This window comes from Acanthochromis polyacanthus, chromosome 2 (assembly GCF_021347895.1).
Source record: "Acanthochromis polyacanthus isolate Apoly-LR-REF ecotype Palm Island chromosome 2, KAUST_Apoly_ChrSc, whole genome shotgun sequence".
Taxonomy (NCBI): Eukaryota; Metazoa; Chordata; class Actinopteri; family Pomacentridae; genus Acanthochromis; species Acanthochromis polyacanthus.
The window spans coordinates 17,106,691-17,133,974 of NC_067114.1; the positions used below are offsets into that span (position 1 = coordinate 17,106,691).

The 27,284-nt window shown below is 39.8% G+C and overlaps 1 protein-coding gene across 1 annotated transcript in view; it reads right to left on the minus strand.

Annotated features, from left to right (window-relative positions):
• The window catches only part of ush2a (Usher syndrome 2A (autosomal recessive, mild)), a 215,554-nt gene that overhangs the window by 89,657 nt on the left and 98,613 nt on the right, over positions 1-27,284 (minus strand). The window contains exons 40-50 of the mRNA XM_051939571.1: positions 26,304-26,379; positions 25,834-25,919; positions 24,649-24,808; positions 20,670-20,832; positions 20,447-20,594; positions 16,696-16,853; positions 15,261-15,408; positions 13,835-13,990; positions 10,509-10,656; positions 8,692-8,834; positions 360-1,072 (exon numbers count right to left, since the gene is read on the minus strand). Of these exons, the coding sequence (XP_051795531.1) occupies positions 360-1,072; positions 8,692-8,834; positions 10,509-10,656; positions 13,835-13,990; positions 15,261-15,408; positions 16,696-16,853; positions 20,447-20,594; positions 20,670-20,832; positions 24,649-24,808; positions 25,834-25,919; positions 26,304-26,379 (2,099 nt within the window). The remainder of the gene's footprint in view (positions 1-359; positions 1,073-8,691; positions 8,835-10,508; positions 10,657-13,834; positions 13,991-15,260; positions 15,409-16,695; positions 16,854-20,446; positions 20,595-20,669; positions 20,833-24,648; positions 24,809-25,833; positions 25,920-26,303; positions 26,380-27,284) is intronic.

Below are 27,284 nucleotides of genomic sequence, written 5' to 3' on the forward strand. Positions count from 1 at the left end.
CAATATTGATGAGAACACCTAAATAGCAATCTATTCTGTCATTCCTATGTTATAATTCTGGCACCACCAGTTGCCATGTTATGATAACTATTAACATGGAAACAGTAGGAAAATAGATAACTTAATATTTGGAATAAAGTGTCATCTGTGATTGAAACCAGAGATAGACATTCAGTTGCCACCAAAAAATTGCTTTCATATTTGTCATTGAAGCATAGGAAAACATATCATTTGTATTTACATTTTTATTTTATATTACAATACTAAGTTAATTCTTTTTGAAGTATGTAACAGAGTACTATACTCCACCATACTGCTATCATAAAGTTATAGTCTTCCAGTATGTTAACATAAAGTACCTGCAGGCTGTAGGTCTGGTGGGGAAGTAAATCAAGGAAAGCGTAGCTTGTGGTATTCCCTGGAACAATGGCAGTTAGAGGCGTCGATCTTGAAGTTGCACTATTAGAGCTGTCGATGAGGCTGAGGATTGGGCCTTGTTTTATAAAATGTTCAGTATTATAGGTGAATGCACTGGACTCTGGGTTTGACAGTGAGAGGCTGGGACTTCTACTGGTGCTACTGGGTTCAGTAGGGTGGAATAAGATGGAGCTGAGGTCTTGGCTTATATTGCTCACACGAGTGGACTCATTTTGGTTGTCTTCTACAGTACTAGGTCTCAAGGTGAGGGAATGGTTAGGGAGCAAGTTGTGTGAAGTATCTTGAATTGTACTCGAGTCACTATTAGTGCCTGTGTGGTTAGAAGACATGGAGATGTAGCTTGAGCCTTGAGCGGTAGTAAGATTAGTCATCGGCCTGAAGTTATGACCTGAGTTGAGATATAAACCCTCTGCACTGGGCAGCAAGTTTGGGTCAGGGCCTAAGCTTGGTTTGAGGTTCAAGTTAGTGCTAGAGACTGAGATGGGTTTATAATCTAAAGAAGTGACAGAGCCGGGGTGTAGATAGAGGATATAATTTGTGATAATGCCATTTAGTTGTGTGGGAGGAACCCAGGTAACTGATACACTTCGAGAATGAAGTCCTGACACAGCTGGAGGGTTTACTGGTCCTGGACCTGCAGAGAGAGGAAGACAGATGAGGATACAGGGAAAGGAAAAGAAAAAAACAGGAGAGCTTATAAAAGAGTGAGAGAAAAGAGAAAAGCAAGGAGGAGGGATTTGTTCTCAAGAATTATTTGACTAGTAACATCAAGAATGACATCAGAAGGACAAAGAGTGATTTTGCAATCCAATCCAAGGGATTAACATGGAAATTCTCTTTCTGTTTCAATTTCTCCCCCTGAGCAAACTGAGGTTGTGTTTATGGATTTTGTGGCACTTGTGACTGTTTGAATGTGAGTCTACATCTTTCAGCAGGTTGAAGTGCCAGCTAGACTGGACTGTGAGGAACATTCTGGTTCAACTTTGTGCTGACACAAACAAATGACATAGATATTCATGCAAACACACTCATATGACCTATAATTTTAGCAATTGCAAAAAGGGATAAATAATATACACGTGTCAAAACATTATGACCAAAGACAGATGAAGCAAACAATGCTGACTAAGAGCAATGTATGTCAAAGTATGGGTAATACTGGATATAGGCGTCAGTTCTTGCATGTTTGATCCTGGAGAAATTGGAAAGTGTAAAGTCTTGAGCATCTTTGACATGAGCCAATTCGTTACGGCCAGATAACTGAGTTGTAGCATCTCCAAAAAAGCAAGACTTGTAGGGTTCTCTCAGTCAACAGTACCTACTGACCGTGGTACGAGGAGGGACAAATGGCAAACCTGAGCCACGAGTTAGAGAATGTGCTGAAACAAATTTGATCTACAGCAGCTCCACCTTGCAATTTACAGATTTAAAGAAACTGCTACTACCAACTTAGAGCCAGAAAACGGGGCACCTTCAGAGGCCTTGTAGAGTCCATTTCTCAGTGGGTTGGAGCTGTTCTGGCAGCACGCGAAGGACCAACAGCATATTAGTGGTCGTAATGCTTTCACTTATAACTGTATAAACAAGCAATGTACTTTAAGTTTAGTGAACTTATGTTGGATCACTACTTTTATGGAAAAACTGAAAATTATGGACAACTTTCAATATTTGCTAAACTTCAGGTCAGGACAACCAAACGCATCCTCTTGCAAAACCTGAGTCTCAGAGAGCTCATAGATTTCTAACTTGGTTCATGGTGCATTTATGTTCACTCAATGCGTGTTACTGCCTGAAATTTAGACATCCAAAATGCAAAATGATCCTATTAAAAATATGCAGGCAGAGATCGACATCAGAAGGCCACAGGCAAACTCACAGTCACATGACTTGCACATGTCCATGCATGGATAAGAACCTACACAAGACTAGTTGAGGGATATTTCACTTCACGGTAGCTCATTTGAAGGCAATGCTCCCTCCGCCCCTTCCTCCCCCGGCATTTACATCCCACTGTACTGCTCTATAATGGACACACACACACACACACACACAGATGCATGTCCATACACACAGACACATACGCTTCCTACCGCACACACTAACTCACATGCCCATACCCACAGCGATGCAGTATAGCAGTAATGGTGCTGTGTGAAGGGCAAGCAGATCAAGGTGACTGAGCGGACTGAGGGAGCGTGCTGCGTCGCTAAGTGCTACCGCTAACCGCTAACGGCTTTCCCAGATGGCAGTGTGTATGTGTGTGTGTAAGGGAGAGACAGAAAGACAGAGAGTGAAAGGAAGATGAGCGGCTGAGAGTATGCGTGCATGACTGTATGATAGATAAAGTGTGCAAGCATGTATATGTGTATGTCAGCATGAGACAACAGCTGTGTAAGTATAGTATGGTTGCATTTTGCACACTATCTATTAACTGATAGGCCTTGCTTCCCACACAGTAAGATGCCGGCTAACATCCAGTGACTGGCCCCTTGATGCCCCTTGCTAACCCTAACCCTAGCTCTGAAATATCTTTTAGTATCATACTTGTCACACTTCAAATGTTTTGCCTCCTTCTTTATTTAGATTTCATGATACCTTTTTTGTCGCTGATGTTTCAAAGAGCCAGAGAGTGACATTGCAAAAAAATCACAAATTGAGCACAAGCCAATTATGACCTTGTGATTGCTGCTATTTGATTGAGGTATTTTGAAGAAAGCAGGACAACTGTTTTAAAAGGTAAAAGTTGAACATATTCTCTTGTTCTTTATGCTAATGAATTTGGACCTGGTGATCTATGAAAGAAGCTCTGCAATGTCAGATATTGACAAATGCATATCATAACACGCACGCACGCACGCACGCACGCACGCACGCACGCACGCACGCACGCACGCACGCACGCACGCACGCACGCACGCACGCACACTTCTATCTCCCACACAAATAAACAACAGTATAAAAATGGTGATGTAAAGCTTGGCCGATTTTACAGATCACAAATGGTTCCACCAACAACTCCATCTCTCCTTTGGTCTGTTTGTCTCCTCCTTTTCTCTCTTCCTTTCTCTGACCACTTCCTTCCCTCTCCTCCCTCTTCCCTTCCATCTCTCTCATTTTCTTCCCCCTCTATCCCCCACCTGTGCTGTGCGTCAGGGTCTCTCTCTCTCTCTCTCTCGTTCCTTCTCTCTCTGGTCTCCCTGCTAAATAAACAATGCAGAAAGTTGACCTTTTGGGTTAACAGGTTTTTATGCTAGCTCTACTCAGCACTCACACTGATTCAATTACCACCAAAGGTCCACTGAACCCCACGAATAACCAAGGAGCCCGTCTCCCTGTCTGCCTATGTGCATGTCGGTGTGCCTCGCTGCATTCTTGCTTGTCTTTGCAGAGGGATGGGGTGTCTACCTACCTGTTTGTTGAATGTCTAATTAGACAATCTGCATCCATCTGTTTATTTGATTACATCCTTGCCTGTTGTCCTTTGTCCCGTCTGGTTAAGACGTCTGTCTGCTCCAACAACAGACATGCAAAGAAACAGGCTAAAGATGCACAGAGTTAGAAAGTCCTGAACTGCATATAATTTCACCACAAATCACAATCCAGTCACCTTGATAAAGTCCCCATCAACGAGCCAAAATAACCCCTTTGTTACCCCCATACCTCCCTTGTTCCTGCTCTCCTCTCCTCCTCTCCATCCCCCTCTCCTCCCTCTAAGTGTTGAGTGTTATTTAGGCTTTACTGGCGCGTGTAAAATTCTGCAATTTGAAGGGCTGTTAAGTTTTTCAATTGAAATTTTCATTTAAGATGCAGGTGATGCTTTTTTTCCATTTTTTTTTTTTACTGACGCTTTACTACTCTCAGGATAGGAGGGAACGAGTGTTGAGGGAATGCGTGGCAACACTTCTCTCTGGTTTCTTGACTCCTTATCTCTCTTTTTCTCTCCATCCTGGTCACCTCTTCTGCCGTTCCATCTTGCATCCTCCCTTTTCCCAACTGCTTCCCAGTCACTCCAACCCTTCCTCCAATCTCTTCATTTCATTCCCCATGCCCTTCCCCCTTCCCTCCCCCCATACCTCCCACCCTTACTCCTCCTCTCTCCAGTAAAACACAGTAGCAGAAGGCTAAAACAGGAGTGCAGGGCCGCCAAGCCTTAAATCACATTTATAAGGATTTGGTTAGCATAGTAATAACACAATCAACTGACAAGGGCTTGGAGAGGGGGAGGAAGTGAGGAAGGAGGGTGTGGGGTGTGTGTGTGTGTGTGTGTGTGTGTGTGTGTGTAAGCATGCATATTTGTGGGTGTACCCATGTTACGTAGCTTCTTGTGTATGTTTGTGCATATATGTGCAGCTAACGGTCAGTTTGTGTATATTTAAGTGTGTATATCTGTGTGTATCCATGTGAAAAAAGAGGAAGGGTATTATTTTTAGCCTTGCACAGGGCCCTGTGCGTGCTTGTGTGTGTTTGTGGGCATGTGTGTATGTGGGTGAATGGGCTTTTGAAGGTGAGTCGAGGCTCCTAGGAGTCATAATGAGGACAAACGCTGAGCTTTACTGTTATCAAGATGCTTACGACATGGTGTCAAAACGTGACAAGCAATACGGAGAGAATTTACATTGCATTTCATATCTTTACTTTTTCTGCAGATTATTTAACGTCGTTGCTGCTTTAGAATTCAATGAAGAGGCAGCGACAAAGAGGATGATGCATGACCAAGGTCATGAGCCTTGATTTGTAACCATAACATCACCACTATATGAGATGTGCATTAGCCTTTAAGTAACTAAGACCATCATAATACTTTTGAAATGTCAATCATTCAAAACTTCCATATCCTTTTCAGACACTGATGATTTTGAGTGATTTATTTAATTTCAGGTAACCTTCTGAAACCTTCTGATGTACTACTTAAAGATTTTCAAACTAAAATGTGGAAATATGCTGTGAAAACGTGAAATTATTCAAATCAGGAGGAAAATTCCCCTTCTAAAATATCACAAAATCTATCCAGCTGTGTCTGGTAATCAAAAAGCTGCACGTAAAACCAAGTCAGTAAACATGCATATATACATTGACTATCTCTTAACATGTAAAACAAAAACTGGACTGTGCTCACATTACTTCAGTATTTTCTAGGGAACGCTAACTGACCAAAATACAGGAGAAAGAAGGTAGGGTAATATTTTATTAATGCAGTCAGTCATTAATTAAATAACATGGATTCTTTGTGTGCTGTCATTACCTCTGACCTCATTTCTGTTGCTTTTTTCTCCCTTTAGAGTTTATGCTTTAAGTTCAATTTTGTAAAACACTGTTTTTTTTTAATGTTCCAGTGTTTAATGTTCTCGGTCTGTCTCTCTCTCTCACACACACACACACACACACACACACATATACTCTTTTACTTTCTAAGACTGCTTGGTTAAGATCATTTTGTCCAAAAGGAGCCTTATTCATACTCTCTGTAACACTGTAGAACACACATACACACACCTCTCACAGAACGCACATATGCACACACACACATACTCTCTTAGATCACTTAGCTGGTGTGAACATGGGAGTAGACAGAGGAAAGGGAGCTGTCCAACACGGCTAGAGTTTATGTTCACAGGAGCCGTCTGTCTGTTCTGCAGCGGCAGGAATTCATAGGGACCAAATTACATTAAAAAGATGGATATAAAACTTTAATGGAATGATAAAAAGGAAAGGAGGAAGAGTGGGTCTCTCTCTTTCTCTGTTCTGTCATTAGCCCTTTCTTTTCTTTTCTTCTCTTCCTCTTTTTTTCCTCATTTTACCTTTTTCTCTCTCCATTTTTCTCTCTTCACTTTTTCCACTCTGTTTCTTATCTTATTTTTTCCTTACTCTCATAAGAAGCAAAAGCAATTCTGGGCTCAAAACCAAAAAGACAGAAAGACAGAGTTGGAGAAAAAAAAAGGCAGCCTATGAGAAAAGAAGAAAGATTAAAGAAAACAGGTTCAAGAAACAGAGATGGAAAGATAAAATACAGAAAAAACGGATTGTTAATATTGGTCTATGTCAGCAATGGCATATGGAGACAAAATTGAAACCTTGCCACGTTAGAGCTCACACTTGCAGATCAAGTCATAAGAATCTCTTTCAAAAGGGATGAAACTCAAAAGACTGCAAATGATGAGCAGGAATGTTAAGATCCAATGTATGTATGTCACTTGAGCATGTGTATGACTGTGTGTGAGAGTTTAGGTGTAGTTACGTTGCGGCATTTCAGAGTCAAAATCGCACGTACGAATTTCACAAACAGTATGACAACAGAAATGCAGCCCGTACTATTAGCCTTACGACACACTGAATAGTACCAAATGTAATGCAAAAGGCTGTCATTTTTCTTAGTGTATCAGAGCGGAGATTAGGAGGGGAATGTAGCCTTTCCTCTCACTGCCAAGATGACAAGGAGATGGTTTACAGTGACAAATTACATATCAGTGTTAGGAAAATCCAATCTGGCTGCACTTAGCTTTCTCCCATCATAGGTTTGAATCCTTTTTCATTACAAACTTCCTTAGCTATCATTTATTCTATTTTTATGGTAAATGAATTTAATGCATACTTAAAATATACATTTTCACATTTAAACAATGTAGATGTGAAGATTCAACTGTAAAATGTGATGATAAAAGTAATTATTTGATGGCAGTGGGACACAAAGAAGCCGTAAACTGGAATAAATGTGTACAAACGACCCTCATCCTGATATGAATGGAGAAATCCTGCATTACGTCTTTGCTCTGTGCTGAAGTAAGCAAAGGAATTAATGAAACAAGACATTATTAATATTATTTCGATGACTGCTTGGCTTCTGTGGGGTTCAGAAGCAGCCCACTGACATGTGTTGCACATCTGCAAAGACCTCATGACTGTATGCTATTTTTTATGAGCATTAGGAAGTATGTTGTTGATAAGGAGGATACATGTGTGTATGGCACGTGTTCTCAAAGTGTGCGTATGCCTTGGAGAGGCAGAGACGGGGGATGGAGGCTTGAAAGATCGGGCACGCTGACCAACCAGACACAACTATTACAGTTCACAAACAAGCACACAACAGAAAAAAAGAGATTCACACATGTTTTCACTTTCACATTAACACAAGTGTACACACAAACAGAAACACAAGTACTATGCATGTTATCTACAGTTGCTGAGTTGGGAAAAAAAAGTGTAACAAAAGCTCACTGCGTTTGAGAGTGTGTGTGAGTATATGTGTCAGTGTGTGTGTTTGCTAGAGGGAATTCAATTCTGCATAGCAATGAGAAAAGCACAGGGCCATAATTTAATGCATCCTAAATGTCTGCAATTGTGTGCATCTGAATGGGTGTGTGCATGCATCAGTATGTGAGAAACTGCACTTGTATTGATGTGAATGTGTATGTGTACATACACCGCACATACATGAGGACATATTTTGTACACATTTCTGTGTATGTACATGCGCGTGTATCAATGTATGCAAATCTCAGCTGCTTAATGATAATGTATGTGATAATAGCGTGGTACTAATTAATTTATAACTTTGCACTGAGGAGGCTGTTCCAGTGGCTAATATGATTCTATTACAGCAATTAGCCCACAATGACACTGGCTAGGTCACTCACACACAGACACACACCTTACAGTATGCAAATCTCACCCTGACAGTGTGTTTCACCCAGCCCTGCTTGTGCCAATGTTTCCACCACCTTCTTCAGCTTTATATGTTCTGTCTCTCATTAGTATTGTCTTGATCGCACTGACCACCTCCACTAACAGCAAGAAATCAATACAGCTTTACCAAATAAAACCTCAGGCACTTTCAATAAAAGAAAACTGGGCAAAGGTTGTGTTTTTCACGTCACAGGCCATATGTTTATTGTGTGTCTATTGCTTAGATCTATTGGATTCCTTGAGCTTAACTTTGACTCGGCAGCAGCAAACTGACAACAGAGGCCACCAAACGACCAGAAGCTCCCAGCCAGTTAACTTGCAAAACTTGACAGGGCTGCTGACATGAGCAGCACAACGCAGGATGAAAAACCACCACCAGCAATAACTGCCAACAGGTAACCAACTCCTTATTTATGGCCGCCACTGTTACAATTACTATGTTTTTATTTGCTAATACCATTTCTCTTGCTGTTTTTGCATTGTCTGTGTGTGTAAATGCATGCATCTGGGAGCAACAAGTATGTAAAGTTTAGTACTTGTGTGTATGAGGAGTGTGTAAGAGTGTGTACTTACTATCCTCTGCAGTGCGTAGGGTTGCCCAGGGACCGGCTGTTTGTCCATGTGTGTGTGAAACCACCACTCTAAACAGGTACTGTGTGTATGGTGACAATCCCTCTACAGAATAGGAAAAGGTGTCTGTTGCATTTTCCATAAGTCTACGATTGAAGGGACACAAACAAAAAGACATTTACTGACACACATGTGGATATGGCCAAAACTGAATATGCTGTTAAGAGGCGACAGAAGAGGAGTATCAAATATATGTTTTAAAAATGCTGATGTAGCCCTTGCCAGATTGTGCGTTTAAGTGTAAACTAATCAGTATTTTGCAAGACTTTACCTGCAGCATTGCAGACCAATAAGCAGATCTGAAACTGAGTAGTACAACCACGTCTTCTGTGAATAGGATTTGTTCGAGCCATGATTTTTAACATTAACATTTAGCAGCTTCTTAATTTCCACCATCGACCAAATGCTGCCTCTTCCAACTTCATCCGTCATCTCTTGTTTTGATCTTTAACGACTAATTATGGAGATTCAGCATTGGACAGCTCTGTAGAGTGTGTTTTATGCAGAAGCTGGTCTTCTGTTGTCTACTGATACAATGTCTACATGGTATCAAAGTGATTACAACATTTGCTAAACTGCAGATTTTTTGTTGCACTACATTTTCATACAGAGCAGATCTTTACTCTCTGCTGGTACAATAAATTGACCACTTTTATGGGCATTCAGCCTCTTTTAGTGTATATGCAGTGACAATTTCAGGATGAGTGGTGTGAAAAAGAGAAAATAAAGATGTCAAAGATCTAAACAGCCACAAAGTATTTACTTGGAGTTCAGTGAGAAAAGGTTACCTACACAAAACTGATGTACTGAAGAGTTTATGTACGGAAATTGGTCAGGCTACTGTGCATCATATATTTTTTTAAATGTAAAGTCTTGGTGTTACTTTGAGAAAACAACCTGTTGTAACCCTTCTGTGTTGATGTATCTGAAAATGCCCCTTCTAAATGCATTTTAAGTGTGAAGTGCAATAAAAATATCACAAGGCAAGTTTCATATCGTTACAAAACAGTGACCATCTTTGTAATATGTAAAAAAAATTCCCAGCTTTTTATCCTATTCCTATGTCGTACCTGATCCCATATCCTATAACCATACAAAGGAATCTGGGACAAAGTAAAAGAATATTGTCATAAATGAGGGACCGTTGACCATTTAGCATCAGATGGATAGAAGGGATGAATGAATGAATAAATCAGGGAACAATGAGATTTCCATAGCAGAGGAGGAGGAGGGCATGGCTGTCTGATATATAATACATGTAGCTAGTCATTTATTTATTACCACAGAATGAGAGCCTCCTCTTCTTGGATTAAATTGCAATTTGTTGTCAGGAAGCATGTAATGAATACATATCAGATGCACACCCTCTCTCTCTTTTTATTCTATCACATTTTCTCTACCTCTCTCTCTCCCTCTTCTCTGTCTTTGATTTTTTGTCTTTTTGACTCTACCCCCCATCTCCCTGGTTCATTCCCTCTGTGTTTTTCTGATGGTCTGTCATATTGATGTGACATATTCAGCTGTGCTGTATAATGTGCCCCTTTGTATGTACATGTGCATGCATATGTGAGCATTCACATTTTTAGGTAGATATGCATATGATATGTATCTGAGAGGTTTGTATGTGTCTGCCATTCCCTGATTGCCATTTATTATCACATGTCTGTCTCTCTCAGACAACTTTCACATGTTGTGGACTGTCTGCAAACTTGTGCACTTCTTGATGTGCTGTGTCTGGGTGTTTTTAGGCTCTCTTTCACCTTATGACAGGCCTCTGTGGGGATGTCCTCATTTGCAGGCTGTAGTAAAGTGGGCCTGGTGCGTTGGAGTTGGCAGGGGCAGACCAGGATACATTCAGACTGGTATTAGTTGCATAGACCAGAGTTGGAGGAGACAAACCATCTGGGGCTAAGAAGAGAGTAAAGATGGTGAGAGGCAGATAGATAAAAAAGCAGGTATAAAAAGAGAGATGTGAGAAAGAGATGGAGGAGTTGATTATGAAAAGACAAGACAGTCAGAAGGAAATCAAAGAAAAAATAAATCGGTTACAAAAGTCTATTGATTCCATATTGACATTATTAATTCAATTGATCAGTTGTGTCCTGAATTAATGACACCAGTATCCCACTCTAAGCAATGACTCTATTTAGGATAAAAAGATGAAAAGAGGATATAAAATGAGAAAATTGAAAAAGAGGAGACAGGAGTGAAGAGTGACAAGAGAAGAACAAAAGAGGAAAAAGCTTGATGGCAAAAGAAAAAAATGCTCTTTGTAAAAGGAGGGTGAGAGCGTCGCAAAAAGCCACCAGATGCACTGATGCACAACCACGATGTCTTTCTCTTTCACATCCACACATGCACACACACACACACACACACACACACACACACACACACACACACACACACACACACACACACACACACACACACACACACACACACACACACACACACACACACACACACACACACACACAGTTATAACCCCTAGTCTCTCAAAAGTGTGCCTCTTTTCCAGCTGAGCACAAGAGTATAGTGTTAGTGTTGGAAAATCAGTAAAAAACATCTTATTCAGTATGATATCAGTGCTCTCAACAGAAACTGAGAAGATGTGGGGAAAAAAAGCAGACTGAGAGAGGCAGAGAAAGGACAACAAACACAAGGAGAAAATCAGAGTGACCACAGTGTTGACTATGTGAAATGAGAGCAGGCCCTCTGATGTATAAAGTGACCCTTCAATCAAACATTGCTCTTGTTCCACTACAACATGACTGATTGCTGAAGACATCTTATCCTAAAGATGGCTTACAATGACACACGTACGTACACACACACACACACACACACACACACACACACAAACACACACAAACACACACACGCATGCACACAGTATGTGAGTAAAAGCCTCAGACCACTCATAATACTAGTGTTGGTTCGCCAACCATGCTAATATACATTCATTATCCTAATACATACACAGACATACAAACATTTTAAAAACAGGACAAGAGGTCTATTTTTAAGAAAGGATTCGCAATGTCAGTGTGTGTGCATGCATGTGTCAGTTAGTTTTTGATGATTTTCATTCAAGGCCCACCTGTGACTGTGTTACTTTTCGGTCCAGTTTTCTCCTCTATTGCCCTATGTCTTACCAATCTATCAAACATAACGATAACAAAGAGTTCTGAAGCAAGACTCAGCTATGTGTTGGTGTAATTCTGCATTTAAGGATATGAAGTTCAGTTTGTTTGTATCGGTTTCATATCTACTGTACCACCAGCCACTCCATAACTAGTAGCACTGGTGCTGTTTTGTCAGCTTAATGATTGCAAATTTGGTTTAATTTATGATGTTCTCCTGAGCATACATGCTTTTACAGCTAGAAAAGAATTTGATAAATTACTGGATCAGTAGGACAAATCTACAGTTGAATATTAATTCATAAAATTCTCTGATCCTCATCCCGACATTCTACATTTCAGTGAAGACCCAGTTGTGGATCAGCAGAAGGGTCATTTCCTCAGAGTGTGTATGTGTCTGTCTCTGAAACACACACACAGACACACATACAGACATGCACACACAAAACACATACATCACAAAGACACACACTGTTGGTGAGCCTGTGTCTCTCTCATGCTGTGTTAGCAGGTACAATATCAGAGGTGTCACTAATCGTTTTAAACTATGCACTTTTATGTTCACTTCTCTCTCTCTGCTCTCCTCCTCCTCTGCTCTTCTGTCTCTTGCTCCGCTATCTTCTCTCTGTTCTTTCATAGAACAAGGACGCATCAAGACAGTTTGCCTTAAAGAAGTCTAAAGAGATGCCAGAGGCACAGAGGTAGAAAGAGAGATAGAAAGAGAGGAAACGTCTGGTATTTAAAATTTATACTTTCTTATGCCTTTGTTTTGAACTTGAACAGCAGAACTTTCCTAAGTCTGTCTTTTGTTGTTCTCTGACTAAGACATGGGTGTGGTGTGTGCGGAGGTGCATGTATTCAGCACTTGGTACCGTGAGCTAAAGTGATAAAATGTGTGTTTATAGATGTGTGTGTGTGTTACTGCTTAGTTACCATTATCTCCAGACTGCTCTGATCAGCTTTGACATTTATCAGTATGCACAATCAGTCTCTATTCTACACAATTACAAACACACACCCACACACTAACACACTCAAACACACACAAAGGTTGTGTAAATCAGAAATATGTGTTCAGACCGTTAAGTAAAGTCAATGATGTGTGTGTGCTTGTGTGTGTATGTTTGTCACTGGTTCTGTGACTAACAGTTAATGTTTTTCGCTTGCAAAGCAAGTCATAAAAAGAAACCTTTCTAGTTCACAAGAATAACAACTAAAATCAGTCACAACATAAAAATGTTGCCATAGTTCATGTCTTGTGTGTAGAGTTACAAATAACCCTACAATTACAGCCATTTAATCTAGAAAATACACAATTTAAACATGTCTTATTATAATGGAGGCCATAATATTATCCTTCTTCTTCTTCTTTTAAGGAGGCAAACTCCTGTGTCTAGGAGAAGTGACTTTCAGGATTCAGTCATTCAGTAAAAGAATGGCAGGGATGCTTAGAACTGCACAAAACACCACCCATGATTTTACATCCAACTGGAAGTTTAAAATATAAATTCTCATCATGTTAAATGGAATCTACAGTGTGATAAATAATACTTGTTTACTGTCGGCTTAGTCTAGCACAGTAAAGCAATTTCACATAATGTTGTCTTTCTTAATTGTGTACACTGACTATGACAAATGCTTGGTCAAAGAACTTTTTTTGACATCTGACTGCTGAAAGACTGCAACAGAGTCTCAACTGCATATGCTCTGACTCCATTTCTCCTGAACTATCCAGCAAAGTCGAGATCATAATAATTGAGTCACAATTAAAGCATGAAGTTGCACAAAAGCACCACTTAATTGCAATAACTGTGGAAAAGGTTAAGGAGTAGCATGATTATCTACCTAATCATTTGTAAGACAGTTGTGGTAAAAATATCTAATCTGGAAGGTATACACCTGTGATGGTAGGAAAACCTTTACTGTTTCAGTGTGAGTACCTGCTGGGGGTGTAGTAACGCTGAGGGGAAGACTCTCAACGCAACCCTGTGTGTTACACCCTCTGATCCAGAAGTTGTAGTTAGTGTACGGCTGCAGGTCAGTCACAGACAACCAGATACCTGCTGCTGTACTTCCATCCAACACACCTTCACCATCTAAGAGACAGAGAGACAAAGACAGGTAAGGCCAAGCATGGAGTACATATATTCAGTGATGAGGAAAATGGTCATGTTTTGCACAGATTACTTTCAAAGAACATTTCTATATATGTCTATAAATCCCTCTCTACATGTGTAGCAGAAAAAGTGAACAGAAAGAGTTAATGAGAGAGAAACACAGCCTGATATTAACTGAGAGTGATCAAAAGAGAGAGGTCTCCATATTGAGGTTATGCAAGGATAGTCAAAGAAAAAGGATCAGAAAATTACACTATGTAAGCCGATCCAATATATTTAGATAGACACACATACACAAACCCACGCCAGTTCTGTGTGAACTGATGAAGGCAGTTTGTATCAAAGAAACAATGAGTTATGGGTAACTAGAGCGAAACACCATCTCTCTTTTTCTTCCAGACCTCTTCTATCCTTCTCTACACTCATTTTCATCTGTCGGTTCCTCTGTGAGGCGCAGATCAAAGTCCCCGACTGTGTGTCTGATGGAGAGACTTGGTGAATATGCTGAAGTTAAAGAATGAGTGTGTGTGAGTGTGTGTGTTCAAATTCCTTCTTCCTCTTGTCTTTCCATGTCCAGTTCTTCTGTTCTATTCTTTGTTGGTCCTCTCCACGATTTTGTTGTTCTTCAGGTCTTACGTTGTTTATACTTGCAATCTTTTCTAATACATCTATGGTAATATGGGCGTCTCATCTTCCCTTTCTCTTTACACTATTGTTTCATTGCTATTCGTCTTTGTTCTTCCTTCCATCTTCTGTTTTGCTCTATACTCCTACATCATTTTCGCTCTCAAGTCCCTGACAATATAAAAGAAAAAAAAGTCTTTTCTTTATCACTCTGGTTTGATTACTTCTTCTTAAAATTGTGCATTTCATGTCTGACTTTCAGTGTAAGTTTGCTTTCCTGGTGAGGAGACTGACTTCATGTGTGTGTTTGTAGTTACGTTTCCATCTCTATCCATATTACCTGGTTCTACTCATAAGCAAAGGAATATTTGGCAAATTAAGCAGTCTTTACGTTTCCCAACTTGTATTTTGTTGCTGGATGGACAAATGTTGTATAAATGATATTAAAAATAAACAAATAAATAAAGCAGTACATGGTACTTTAAATATTTTTTGGCTAGTAAATATGGGAAACTGTGCATTAACTGCATATATTTAGCAGGTAGCCTATGTATTTATTTATGTGTGCTGCTGTGCATGTATGTTAAGCTTTTATGTTCTTGTGGTGTGGTGAGAATGGCTGTACCTTTGCTTTTGTAGTACAGTGTGTAGCTGAGGTTCCCATTTGGTCTAGGAGGGGCTGTCCAGCGGGCTCGGATTGATCTCGAGCTCTGATTGGTCAGCTCCAGCAGTATGGGGCCTTCTGGGGCCATCTCTAATGTGTGCATCTCCACCTGATGTAAAGAATTGAAGAAAAAACACACACTTATGTTCACATGCCCAGAAGAACAGACATGAAGCACAAGCACAAAAACTACAGTATTTTATCTTTTTTTTTTTTTTTTTACTACAGTTCCACTCACATTCATCCATCCAACTGGTATATGTGAAATATATAAACATACAATAAAATCTGCCCCTGTGTAAAAAGGGTCATAATCGTGGTGATCTCTTTCACTGAGCGGATTATTTATGTTAAAATATAACAGTTTAAAATGAAATCACTCTACACAGCATTATCTCTGCCTGTAGTTTCTTATTTTCTTCCTTTCCCTCCCTCTCCTGCTACATTCCTTTCATGTTTTCTCTCAGTCAATACACATCTACTTCTCTTTCCACCATTGCAATCTTCTTCTGTCTCATTTCTTCCTGTTTCACTCTCCTGTTACCCTCTCCTCTGCTGCCCTTTACATCCCTTCCACCTCATCTCTCACTTTGCTCTGACCATTTACTCTATCCTCATCATTTTGCTCTTTTATCCCTAAATTCCCTCCTTCCCTGATTCCTTTCTTCTCCTTTTCCCACCCATCCTGTCATCTCTTCCTCTTTTCTTCTTCATCCTGTTTTACCCCGCTCACCTAACCCACCCTCCTCTCCTCCTGTTCTGCTGTATCAGCTGTTCTCCGAGTGTTTGACTAAACATGGCGTCCGTATTGGAAAAATGCCCCAAAATATGGCCTGTCGTCAGAGACGTTGTTGAGCATGGAGTGGCATTTCCTACCAAATGTCACTGTCGCCACGCCAACCCTCGTTATTGAGCAGAGAAAATCGATCACCTTTATGACACCCAGTGACACACGCACACACAGACATGCGCACACAACACACAGACTTTGTACATGTCTGAGGCAACTCTTCCGCATGTGCCACCATTAGTGTGTGCTAGTTACAGCAATAATATGCTTCATGAAAATATCTGTTTTGCTGTTTTAGCAGTATTATTTCAGCAAAAGATGTGCCATGATTCACGCAATAGAGAACTTTATGCAGTTTTTGCTGCTTTAATGATCAGATTTTGGTTTGAAGAACCATATTCTATATTGTAGAACAGAGTTTTATGGACTGTAAGCATTTAGCAGCAACTATAGATAAAGAAAAACACTGCAGTACAAGCTGTGAGAGCAAAAAGAAAGTCTCAGTTTACATAAATTGAAAAGACGATTTCGGGTTAGTATTACAAACACTACAATGACAATGTATCTTGCAATATTCTAGTGTCTAGAAGTAAGCGATTCACTGACCATTGGTCCTTTGCCACAGCCCTGTGCTGTACAGGCCTGAAGCCTGAGAACGTGTCGGCTCCATGGAGAGAGTCCCTCCACCACAAAAAACTTCTGAGAGGAACTAGAGTTCAAAATGAGAACCCCATCCAGCCAGACACCATAGCTGGTTATAATGCCTGTCAAAAGAACATATCTGATTATGACATGCATGACATACAGGAAAAAAATAAAAATGATTGAAGCAGACAGTTTAATGGCAAAGTCTCACAGGCTTCTAATAACCAGAGCGTTCCTCCGCTTGCGCGTTTATTTTTACAAAAGAAGTTTACTGTATATAAATTACTTTGTATAGCACTTCATTCTCCTTCCATGTCAACATAACTAATGGACTGCCTGTACTCCCTGCCCTGAACTGCTTCTTAAAAAGTCTGACTTTAAAGCCAAACTATAAAACAACAACTACAACAAAAAAGTCATAACTGTTGAGGATGACCACACTTTCCGGGTCATTTATTACTTTTTTCTAAATTCGTCATTTTAACGTGACGCAAGGTGATCACAATCAATCTGTTTTGTGTCTTGGCCTGAAAAAGTGCCACTTTCTTCTCTGCATCATTTTTAGAAGATCTCCACATACTTTTCTTTTCTGATGCTATTGACAATCTGTTTGCATCGGTCACTCATATAGTAAAGGAATGTGTTCAGACAATCACAGAATGAACTTTTCTACGTTGAGATACGATCCGGGTCACTTGGATTACAATGCAAATGAAAACCGACTTAGGGGCTCCAGACCTGCCAGTCAGTGTGTCCTAGAGTGGTCCAATGATGAAAACAGCCCAGAAATGACAAATGTAACCATAGGCGTTAGGAGGATAAAGGCCTTGAGAAGGACAGTAGTACTAGAGTGAACACACACACGCACGCACGCACGCACGCACGCACGCACGCACGCACGCACGCACGCACGCACGCACGCACGCACGCACGCACGCACGCACGCACGCACACGCACACACACACACACACACACACACACACACACACACACACACACACACACACACACACACACACACACACGCAAATGAGGGTGCAAATAGGTGCACATACCACAGACGCACACACGGACACACCACACATATGCACCAAGATACAGACACGTTTAAATGGGAGCTCACACATACACGCAGACACACATACATCAGCACAATAATTACATTACATTACATCCACCTAATAAAAAAATGAAACAGTACGGTGACAAATGTGCTTTTCCTTAATAAAAATGCATACAGGGGGCTCAAAAGATCAGTGCTAAGAACTAAGAGTCTATTCTGCTTTAATCATGTGTGGGTTTTATTATTGCTCAATACAGATATACACACCTATCAGGGAAATGAAGACACAAAAACCCCACGGACGCCAGCTACATCTGGGAAGCTCTTAATGTGGCCAATCACATGCGTGTGAGAGTGTGTGTATATGTGTGCGGACATCTGTATGTGATTGTGTGTGTGTGTATAAGCCCATATCAGTATAGGCTGTAATAAAGACAGGTTGGGAAATGAAGCAGCGAATGCATAACAGGCTTATTTCCCCTCTTTGTCTGCGTGTTGCCCCGACCTAATCCCCGAGAGGATTATCCCCCACAAATCCCTGCGGAATTGGGGAGAAGGGGGAGAGAGAGAGAGAGAGAGAGGACGAGAGAGAGAGAAAAATAACGCAGGATCTTACTCCTCAGGAAACCATCACCATCACCATCGTCATTGTTGCTATCCTTTAAAAAAAAAAAGGAATCAATGAAAAAAAAAAGCCACTGAGCTCTTCTTCCTTTTAAAGCAAAAATTAAAGCTTTTTAAGCATGAGATAATCGGGTAATCATGATTAAGTGTCTCCCTTGTTATAAATTTCTGTCATCAGATGAGAAAAGCTTTAAGTAATTTATCCAGGCTAATATGCACACACATCACAGGGTTTATGGTGCAAAATGCACTCATGTGGCATTAAGCGTAAAACACACATGATTCACTCACACACACACACACACACACACACACACACACACACACACACACACACACACACACACACTATGGAATTACACATACTTTAACGAGCATGACAGTAACATTTGATAATATGTGACAGTGCGTTGTACGTTGGAGACTGTGAAATGGTGTGGGAAATCCTCAGATGGTTTTCATCGCTTAATTAATTTGGTTTCATGAGATACACTCTTTAATAATATAGTCCTCGATAATTCATGTTAGTATTTTAGTTGGAACAAGTACACAATTTTACCTTTAACAACTTTACTAAGAAAGAAAAGAACATTTTTCCTGATGTATGTGCTATTTAATGATACAAATTTCATAATAATATGTTTTGTTGCTCTTGTAAAAATATTTTAGGCTAATTTTTTTGTTTTTATTATTGACAGCCTTTTGGCTTACACTGGCACATTCACTGCAATGCTGATTAATACACATTACCTGTGAAAAAAATAACCAAAAAACACATATAGAGCAGACAGAGGCAGAGACTGAAGGTGAAAGAAGTGCATCCAAGGTCCTCAACTAGCTCAATCTGGGGAAGTAGAAGTCATATCTTAATCCTTAAATATGGGGATGCCCCATGTTTCATTTCTTTTGAAGATATTTCTAAAATGTTTTCTTTGAGCTCAGATTTATTAAATACAGCGTATGTCTGACTAAAATAGATGTGGACTTTAAAACAGATGTGTCTTCAGCAAGATTAGAAGTCTTTGAAAACGTTGACGTATTACCAGTAACAGAGACAGAAGCAAACAGATTGATTGTGGATCACTTTTTACAATTTTCTAAATGAAACTTCGTAGCATTTTGTGTAGTTATGCTGTATTGTGTTGGAAATTCCTCTTTTGACCAGTTTGAATCTCTTAATCTCACGTCAACAGATGGATTCCAAATGAACAACCAACATATATGACATACACCTTGGTCGGGCTGTGTGTAACAGATTTTAAATGGGTGCAACTAAATTTGATAAAGAACGCAAGAACAACAGAGGAAACTGCGAGAGAAAGGAAGTCACTGTGAGTCTGTGTGCTTCCAGCCTGCAGTTCTCTCTTCAGTCAAAAGGGAGCACTTTTCATCCACTTAAAGGAGCTCGGTGAAGCACTGCCCTCTCACTCCTGGTCGCTGTTAGTCTCGATCTCAAATTGTTTGTTCTCTCACCCTGTCTCTGTCTCTTTACCCCTTTTTTCTGAGTCCTTTATGCCCTCTCCTTTTGGTTCCTATTTCTGTGTACCTCTTTCCTCTACCTGTTTTATCTGTGTCTCTTACGGACTCATCTGATTCTCTTCACACAAAGGGAAATGCTGTCCTGTTTCACAGTAACATGGACAGCATCCTTGAACCATGTACAGCACAGGTCTTCATATCTGTGAATCCTGTCATAGACTGGATTACTGTAAGGATGAAGACACTATTCAGTTCTACAGGTCAGCTAATGTCACGTGCTGTTATCTTCATCATGATCTTGCTGCTTTTCTTCTAAATGTTTTATTTGTCCTTGGTTTCAAATCAATTTACTGTAGCTAAGAAACTGTCATTAAAAAACAGTTATTAAAAAAAAACACTGGATGAATGACTGACAGCTTGTTTGTGTTTCTACATATTTGTTTCAAATCTCACATTATACTCAATGTCACTACTGATAAATGTATGTATATTTGAATGTTATTGGCTGTGTGTTTTTGTGTAGAGGTAAGAGTGCACCCTCCCACCATTTGGAGTGTCAGGAGGAGTCCAGCTGACGTTGAGTGCATGTGGGGACAAAGGGGTGACCAGCGGTGCAGGAACATTTTCCGGAGTGCTCTCTTCAGTCTGAGCCTGGCTTGGAGGGCTTAATGTACACCCACCTCCTGTGCAGGCCTGATATACACACACACAAATGAACATAAGGCTGACTGTGATGTTTAAAATAAAAAGACAGAGTAAAGAACTCACAGCCAGGGTGATGGTGTAAGTTGTTCCAGGAGTTAGATTGCGGAGTGTGTGGTCCTCAAAAAGTTCTGAGCTGTTATAGGCTAGCACAGGCTCTGCACCGTCATGCGACAAGAAGATGGAGTAAAACTCCAAAACGCCATTTATCTGAGAGGGACGTGACCACCTGAAAAGGAAGAGAGAAAATGAATTTAACAGCAGAACACTATTTGATGTGAGTCAACTTTACTGTATTTCAGAATGCTGCTATATTTTTAGATTAAATATAAAGCTGATGTTATTTAACCTTTAGCATTCACCTGAAGACACCAAAACCATAAATTCTTATTACAAGCAAGATTTTTCCTGTTAATCTCAAAGCCTTTCTAACATAGCACTCAGACTCTGGAAAAACCCACAGACAAGCCACAGTGGTTTGAATGACATATTTGTGATGCACAAGGCCTGAATAGTTAAGATACTGAACTGTTAATATTTAGTTGTGGCTTATATTATAATTAAAATATTATGTATAGGGCCTATAAACGATTTACCTACCTTTTTCCAATATATTGTTTTCAACACTGGATGATGGACAGTTTTGTATTTTTATATTTACTGACATGACTTTGTGGTAATCTGTCTTCACTTTGACATGAAAGAACCTTTTGTTGTAAATTCTTGCCAAAAAAAAGGCTAATTAAACTGACCATGATAAATATTCAAAAAGCAACAAAAGGCGAAAACTTCCAAAGTTGGTTAATGCTTATTATAGACATTGTCTTAAAATGAGAGACTGCTTGAAATCCATCAGTTTACTGTTTACTATTTATAACTGGCAAATACTGTATTATTTGTAAAATTGTGTGTATAAACTAATGGATTTAATGCACAGGTTTGTAGAGTTGCCCCACTAAGACTGAAAGACTAAAATAAGATTGTGACAAAGAGTGAAATGTAAGTATGTGCTGGCTTCTGTGGCAGCCCCATTGTCCAATCACCGCATCAGACCGCTTTGTGTATCTGCATGTCAGTGTGTGCAGACGTGTGTGTGCTTTTATCACTGTGTTTTCATCTGCGAGCAGATGAAAACACAAAGCCGAGCCGTGGTTCCTTACAGACACACACATTCTGTACACACAGCTTCCTTTGTCAGGTAGAGGTGTCTCCTTTTCTATATTTAGAACAGGAAGGTCATCCCCAGCAGAGAGAGGGAGAAGACCAGAGACAGTTTTAGAAACAGGAACATGTCGACTATCCATTACAAAATATTCACAAATAAAAATTCTGGAAAATGTTTTTGTCCATTTGATTAGTGCTGAACATTAATATTATCTGTCTAGCCGCTGTCTGGTACTAAACATGGTGTAATTAATGCCTGCTGATCAGATGTTGAAGCTATAAAATAATTGAATGTGAAAGATATATAATCAAAAGATAAGTTGTCCTAAATGTCTACGTTCCTCAGACGGCCTGTTTTTATCCCCCGCCTCCACGAAGTGGAAAAGGGGGATATAGGTTTGGCCTCCGTCCGTCCGTGCATCCGTCCGTCCGTCCGTGCGTCTGTCCGAGATGAAGGGGACAGCTTTTCTCTGAAACTTTTTACAGCTAGGATTACGAAATTTAGTGTGTAGCTTCACACCATGGACACCTTGATCAAGTTCGAAAATGAGACCTGTGCGATAATATTTAACAGAGTTATGGCCCTTCATCACTATTTTGCATATAGACTCACAGACATCACATGTGGCGGGGGATATTGATGACCATGTCATCTTGTTTATTTTATTTTTCTTCAAAACTTTGCAAATTATCGTTGTGCACTAAACGTTCTTTTAATAAACTGAGGCTATAGGTGTGTTTTGATGGACAATGATACAGTCTAACTATCTGATGGAGTATCTGATAATTTCCTAAAATTCTGGGAATAACCTATGTGATAAATAAGTCATAAACAAAGGATCACTAAAGCATTTTTTATAAATTGTCCTGCAATTCTTATAAATCCCAGAGAGGAGCCCAGCCCTCCTGGCATGGTAGCAGAGGGAGGCCATTTTAAAAAGTGATGGATTCCTTTCTTGGTTCCTTCCATTAAAAGCCAGTTTTTGAATGACTGATGAGTGTGTGTTAGCACACAATTAGCCACTGTGGCTAATCTATCACATTTATTATAAGATTTATATGCTGTCGATTGGCAGTGTGATGTATGTCCACTTTTGAAAAACTAAATCAAAGGGGAGTTATAGTAATCTGTATCATAATTCACTGTGGTAATGGTTTTAGAAAATCACTGCTTTTAAAAGTGTGTTCTGAAATTAGTACGAAACAACCGGGCGCATTCTCGCCACGTTACATTTTAAAACCACGTATATAAAATAAAGTATGTTCGAATGCTGCATTACAGGAAACCCACCTTCTGTGACTTCTGTCTTTCTTAGTGCAGATGCTGTTTTCCATCAATGCCAGTAAAAAATTACTTAAAACACATTTAAGTGTTGAACTTGAAATAAAGTCTGAGAAAATTTCAGCAAATGTATTTTGGATTGTGTCAGTTTATCAATGTAGGTCCAGACCTGTTGTGAATATGTCATGTTTTCGAGGATTTGTGACTGTGCACATGTCGGCAGTGTGTATTCCTGTGTCTGCTTGTTTGTGTATGAATGTGTTTGAGTCAGGTAGTGTTCAGTGAGGGCAGGGAATAAATCTGCTGATATTGTTTTGTTCACATCCTGCAGCCTGCCTCAACCTTTCTCACAGTCTCTCACCCTCACTCTCACATATTTCATCTTTTTTCCTTTTAGACATTTTTAGACATTCATCCCTACATTCTCTCCTTTAAAACCCACAATTTATCTCTCTCCCTCTTTCTTTTCGTCTGTCTTTTTATTTTTCCGTAGCTTTTTTCACTCTCTCTCTCGCTCTCACACACTTTTTTCTCAGCTTTTCTCACAGACACAATAGAGTGGTATTGACCAGGTATGATCCCTCAACCTTTGCCTATTACCAATGTGCTAACAAGGCAATACATGGCCTTCCCACACACATAAAGACACACACACACACGCGCGCGCACACACACACACACACACACACACACTGGTGAATACGTTTTTCAAAAGCATTAGAAATGCTTAAAGTATGATATATTTCCCTGCTCTACACACAACATAGATGCTGTGTTAAACAAAGCATTTCTTTTACAGTTATCTCAGTTATTTTTTTCTTTTACAAAACATCTGCTTTCTTCAAACTTGTAGATATAGTTTTCTGTGTTAACCGAATGTCTTCACTCTCACTTGAAATTGTCAGTATTACGCTGTGATGTGATGTGTGTATTTTTCATTCCTGTTGTGAGTCCCAGGTGACAATTAAACAAAATACAATTTTGGAACATATTCAGTTTAACATCTAACCTGACAGCAACTAAATATTAAACATCTGGCTTTCATCCAGATTGACTTTTACATGCACACACCAAGACACATGCATAAACACAAAAAACGAGAACATTTGAACATGAACATGATTGAAAAAGTGCAGAGATCTATCTTCTGTGTCATCTCCCTCTAAAGGTGAAAGGCCAAGCACAAAAGAATATTCTGCACGGTAAACACAACGGCAGAAGGTCACTGGCTCCCTCTCTCACCCTCACTCTCTCTCACCCAGACAAAAATGATGAGATACAAATAAAAAGGTATAATACATGCTGCCTTATATTTATTTTTACCCTGACCTTTCCAGTGATTTTTCTATGTTTCAGTCAGATGTGTACACCTGACATACAGCTGTTTTCTGTATGCCAGGTGCAGGTTTCTTGGCTATACATGGCTGTGTGTTGTGTCATACAACTTCACGAATCCACGATAAATGTATTGTATATATGTAAGTGTGTGTCCTGAGTCCACTCCATGTTACATCAGCCTGACACTGCTGATGTCAGTTCTTTATTTGTATTTACACATGCACACTTTGAATTAATGCGTGTCTGTGAGTGTGAACTTACTCCACAAAAACAGTCCGAGAGTCTAGCAGGGTAAGAATTGGAGCTTGTAGAGGCCCAGGAGGAAGCTGAGAGGTCAGCATTGTAACTTGTGAGCTGTTGGTGCAGCCCACTGAGGTGCATGCACTCAGCACAAAGACATGGGTCGAGTACACGCCAAGACCTGAAACACAAACGCACACCCACAGAAGGTAACAGAGAGAGGCAGAAACAGTCAGACAAACTCAATGATAGCACAGGTAACAGAAACACAAACTCATGGTTCTCTTACAACCCCAAAGTTCTCTCTTTTTTTCAGAAATACTCCTCTGTGTCCACCCCTCTCTTCTTTTAGTGTCGCTTCTTGACTGCTGTTTCTCTTTCAGTGTCTATCTCTGCTTCAAAACTATTCTCCATCTGCCCCACTGTTGCAATCTCACTCTCTGTAACACAATCTATTCTTGCCATACTGTATAATTACTACGTCCATAATCCTTCCAATCACTGTGAACATCAGACATTCTGCATTATTAACCCAGCATAGATGATATGTGCTCTCATGCCTTCATTAACTTACAAAGGCACACACGTACACTGTTGGCCATTGTGATGTGTCGCAAATCATATGACTGCATGCAAAATCGACATAACTGATAATCTATTCTGCTTATATAAAATGGCACATCAGATGACTCTCCTGTGTATGTGTGTGTACTACATCCCTGCATAGAATGTGTCTGTGTACACTCTATTGATAGTGCGCACATGCGTGCGTGTCTTAGTGTGTGTGTGTGTGTGTGTGTGTGTGTGTGTATCTATTTGCATCCTGGTGAAGCACTCTAGTCTCAGCGGTGTGACATGTGTTTCATACCTTCTTTAGGTCTCTTTAGTGAAAGCTTTCAAAGCAAATTGTGCGTATGCATGTGCGCTAATGTTTAGCTTTCTTTGTTTCTCCGCCGCTTCATTTTCATGTGTGTGTTTAGCCTTCTTTTTCAAAGTGCTATTCCCTTGGTGAGGAATGAGACACTCTTTCCTCTTTCAAATGCTAATCCCCCACTCCATTTTGCTTTTCTTCGCTCTTCCCCTTCTCTTTACACCGAGGCCCCATCCCTCCACAGTCACAGCTACACTGCAGCATGCACACACAAACACACACACACACACACACACACACACACACACACACACACACACTCTCTGCTCTTTTACCAGTGATGTTGTGTTGTCTGTCTTTCCCTCTGTAGACCATTTGGTCATTGTGATAGAGGAGGTACTCTGTAACGTCTCCATTGGGCCTATCATTGAAACAAAAAAGTAAAATGAGGGCAATATTGTTAAGTTATATATATCATACACTAGTTTGATGTTAAATTCAATGTTGGGTTCAATCAGTGCATGTTTATTGAAGGTGAGAAAAGTATGCTGAACAAAATCAGACTCTGTGGCTGTTATATAACATCATGTACATGTACGATTCCGTTGACTAAAATAACCATCTTCATTTCACAACTGTCTCATGCTCTCTTGTAAGTAGGTAGGTCAGAAATTACTAAAAAAAATCATTTATAATAACATTTTTCATAAGTGAAAGTTCTATGATAGAGGATCGGGTTCTACATGAACAATACAGTAACAGCTAACATAAAGACAGAAAGGTGAGGCTGTGTATTGTGTATTACTTTGCTGGAGGTTCCCAGGTAACATAGAGAGCTGTGGGTGATGAGACTGCAGCTGGAGGGGAAACAGCATCTGGAGCTGAAATTGCATGAAAAAAAATACTGTATGTTACAAATATATTGAGTGGCATCAGGACATAGAAAGAAGCTGCACATCATTCTATCCTTATTTGTAAAACATGGTATATTTTTTGAACAATCTATCTTCATATATACTTAGTTACGTGCACGTTGAAACAAGAAAAACAGTAACAGTAATGCAAAAAATGTAACACATTTTATCAACATCAAAATATGACTATATCAAAGGGTATACCTTAACGATGAAATAAACTGTGACAAGTCCCACTTTTATAGAGCATATCATTCTATAACCTCAAATGTCACAGATTAATAATTAATTAAATTTCATATGACGTTCGACACTGACAGAGCTTTGGGTTACTTTTCAAAAGACTGAACACTAGAGGAGAAAAAGGGAAAATTTTATGAAGTTATGTTCCTTGATCTTGTCAGAAAATGTGCCTGTACGAAAGAATAAGTGAGTAAAAATGTGTCTACACATTATGTGTAGGGCAATGGAGAGTTCCAAATAAGTTTTTCTTTTCTAGTCTCCCGAACAGTGTCTTAACTCTGTGCTCAGTGAGAATCGATACAGTAATCAGTTTTTTTCCTTTTACTTCAGATTGATTTTTGCTGTCTCTGTACTGACCCCTGCCGTCACATTATCTCCCCAACAAGGCCAGTTAGTCCAACACAGATTAATGTAGCGGCGAACATATGAAGAAGAATCTCCCTTTTTCTCTTCAACTTTCCTTATGCACTTCCACGATAAGTAATATGTACCTCTGTGATATCTGTTTGGTTCATTCTTTCATCACTTTTTATCTTTCTTTAAAAAAACTTACATCTTACTCATTCCCCCTCCCCTGTTCCTGTTTCTTCAGTTCTGCCTTGTATGCATTTCTCATCCTGCTTTCTATT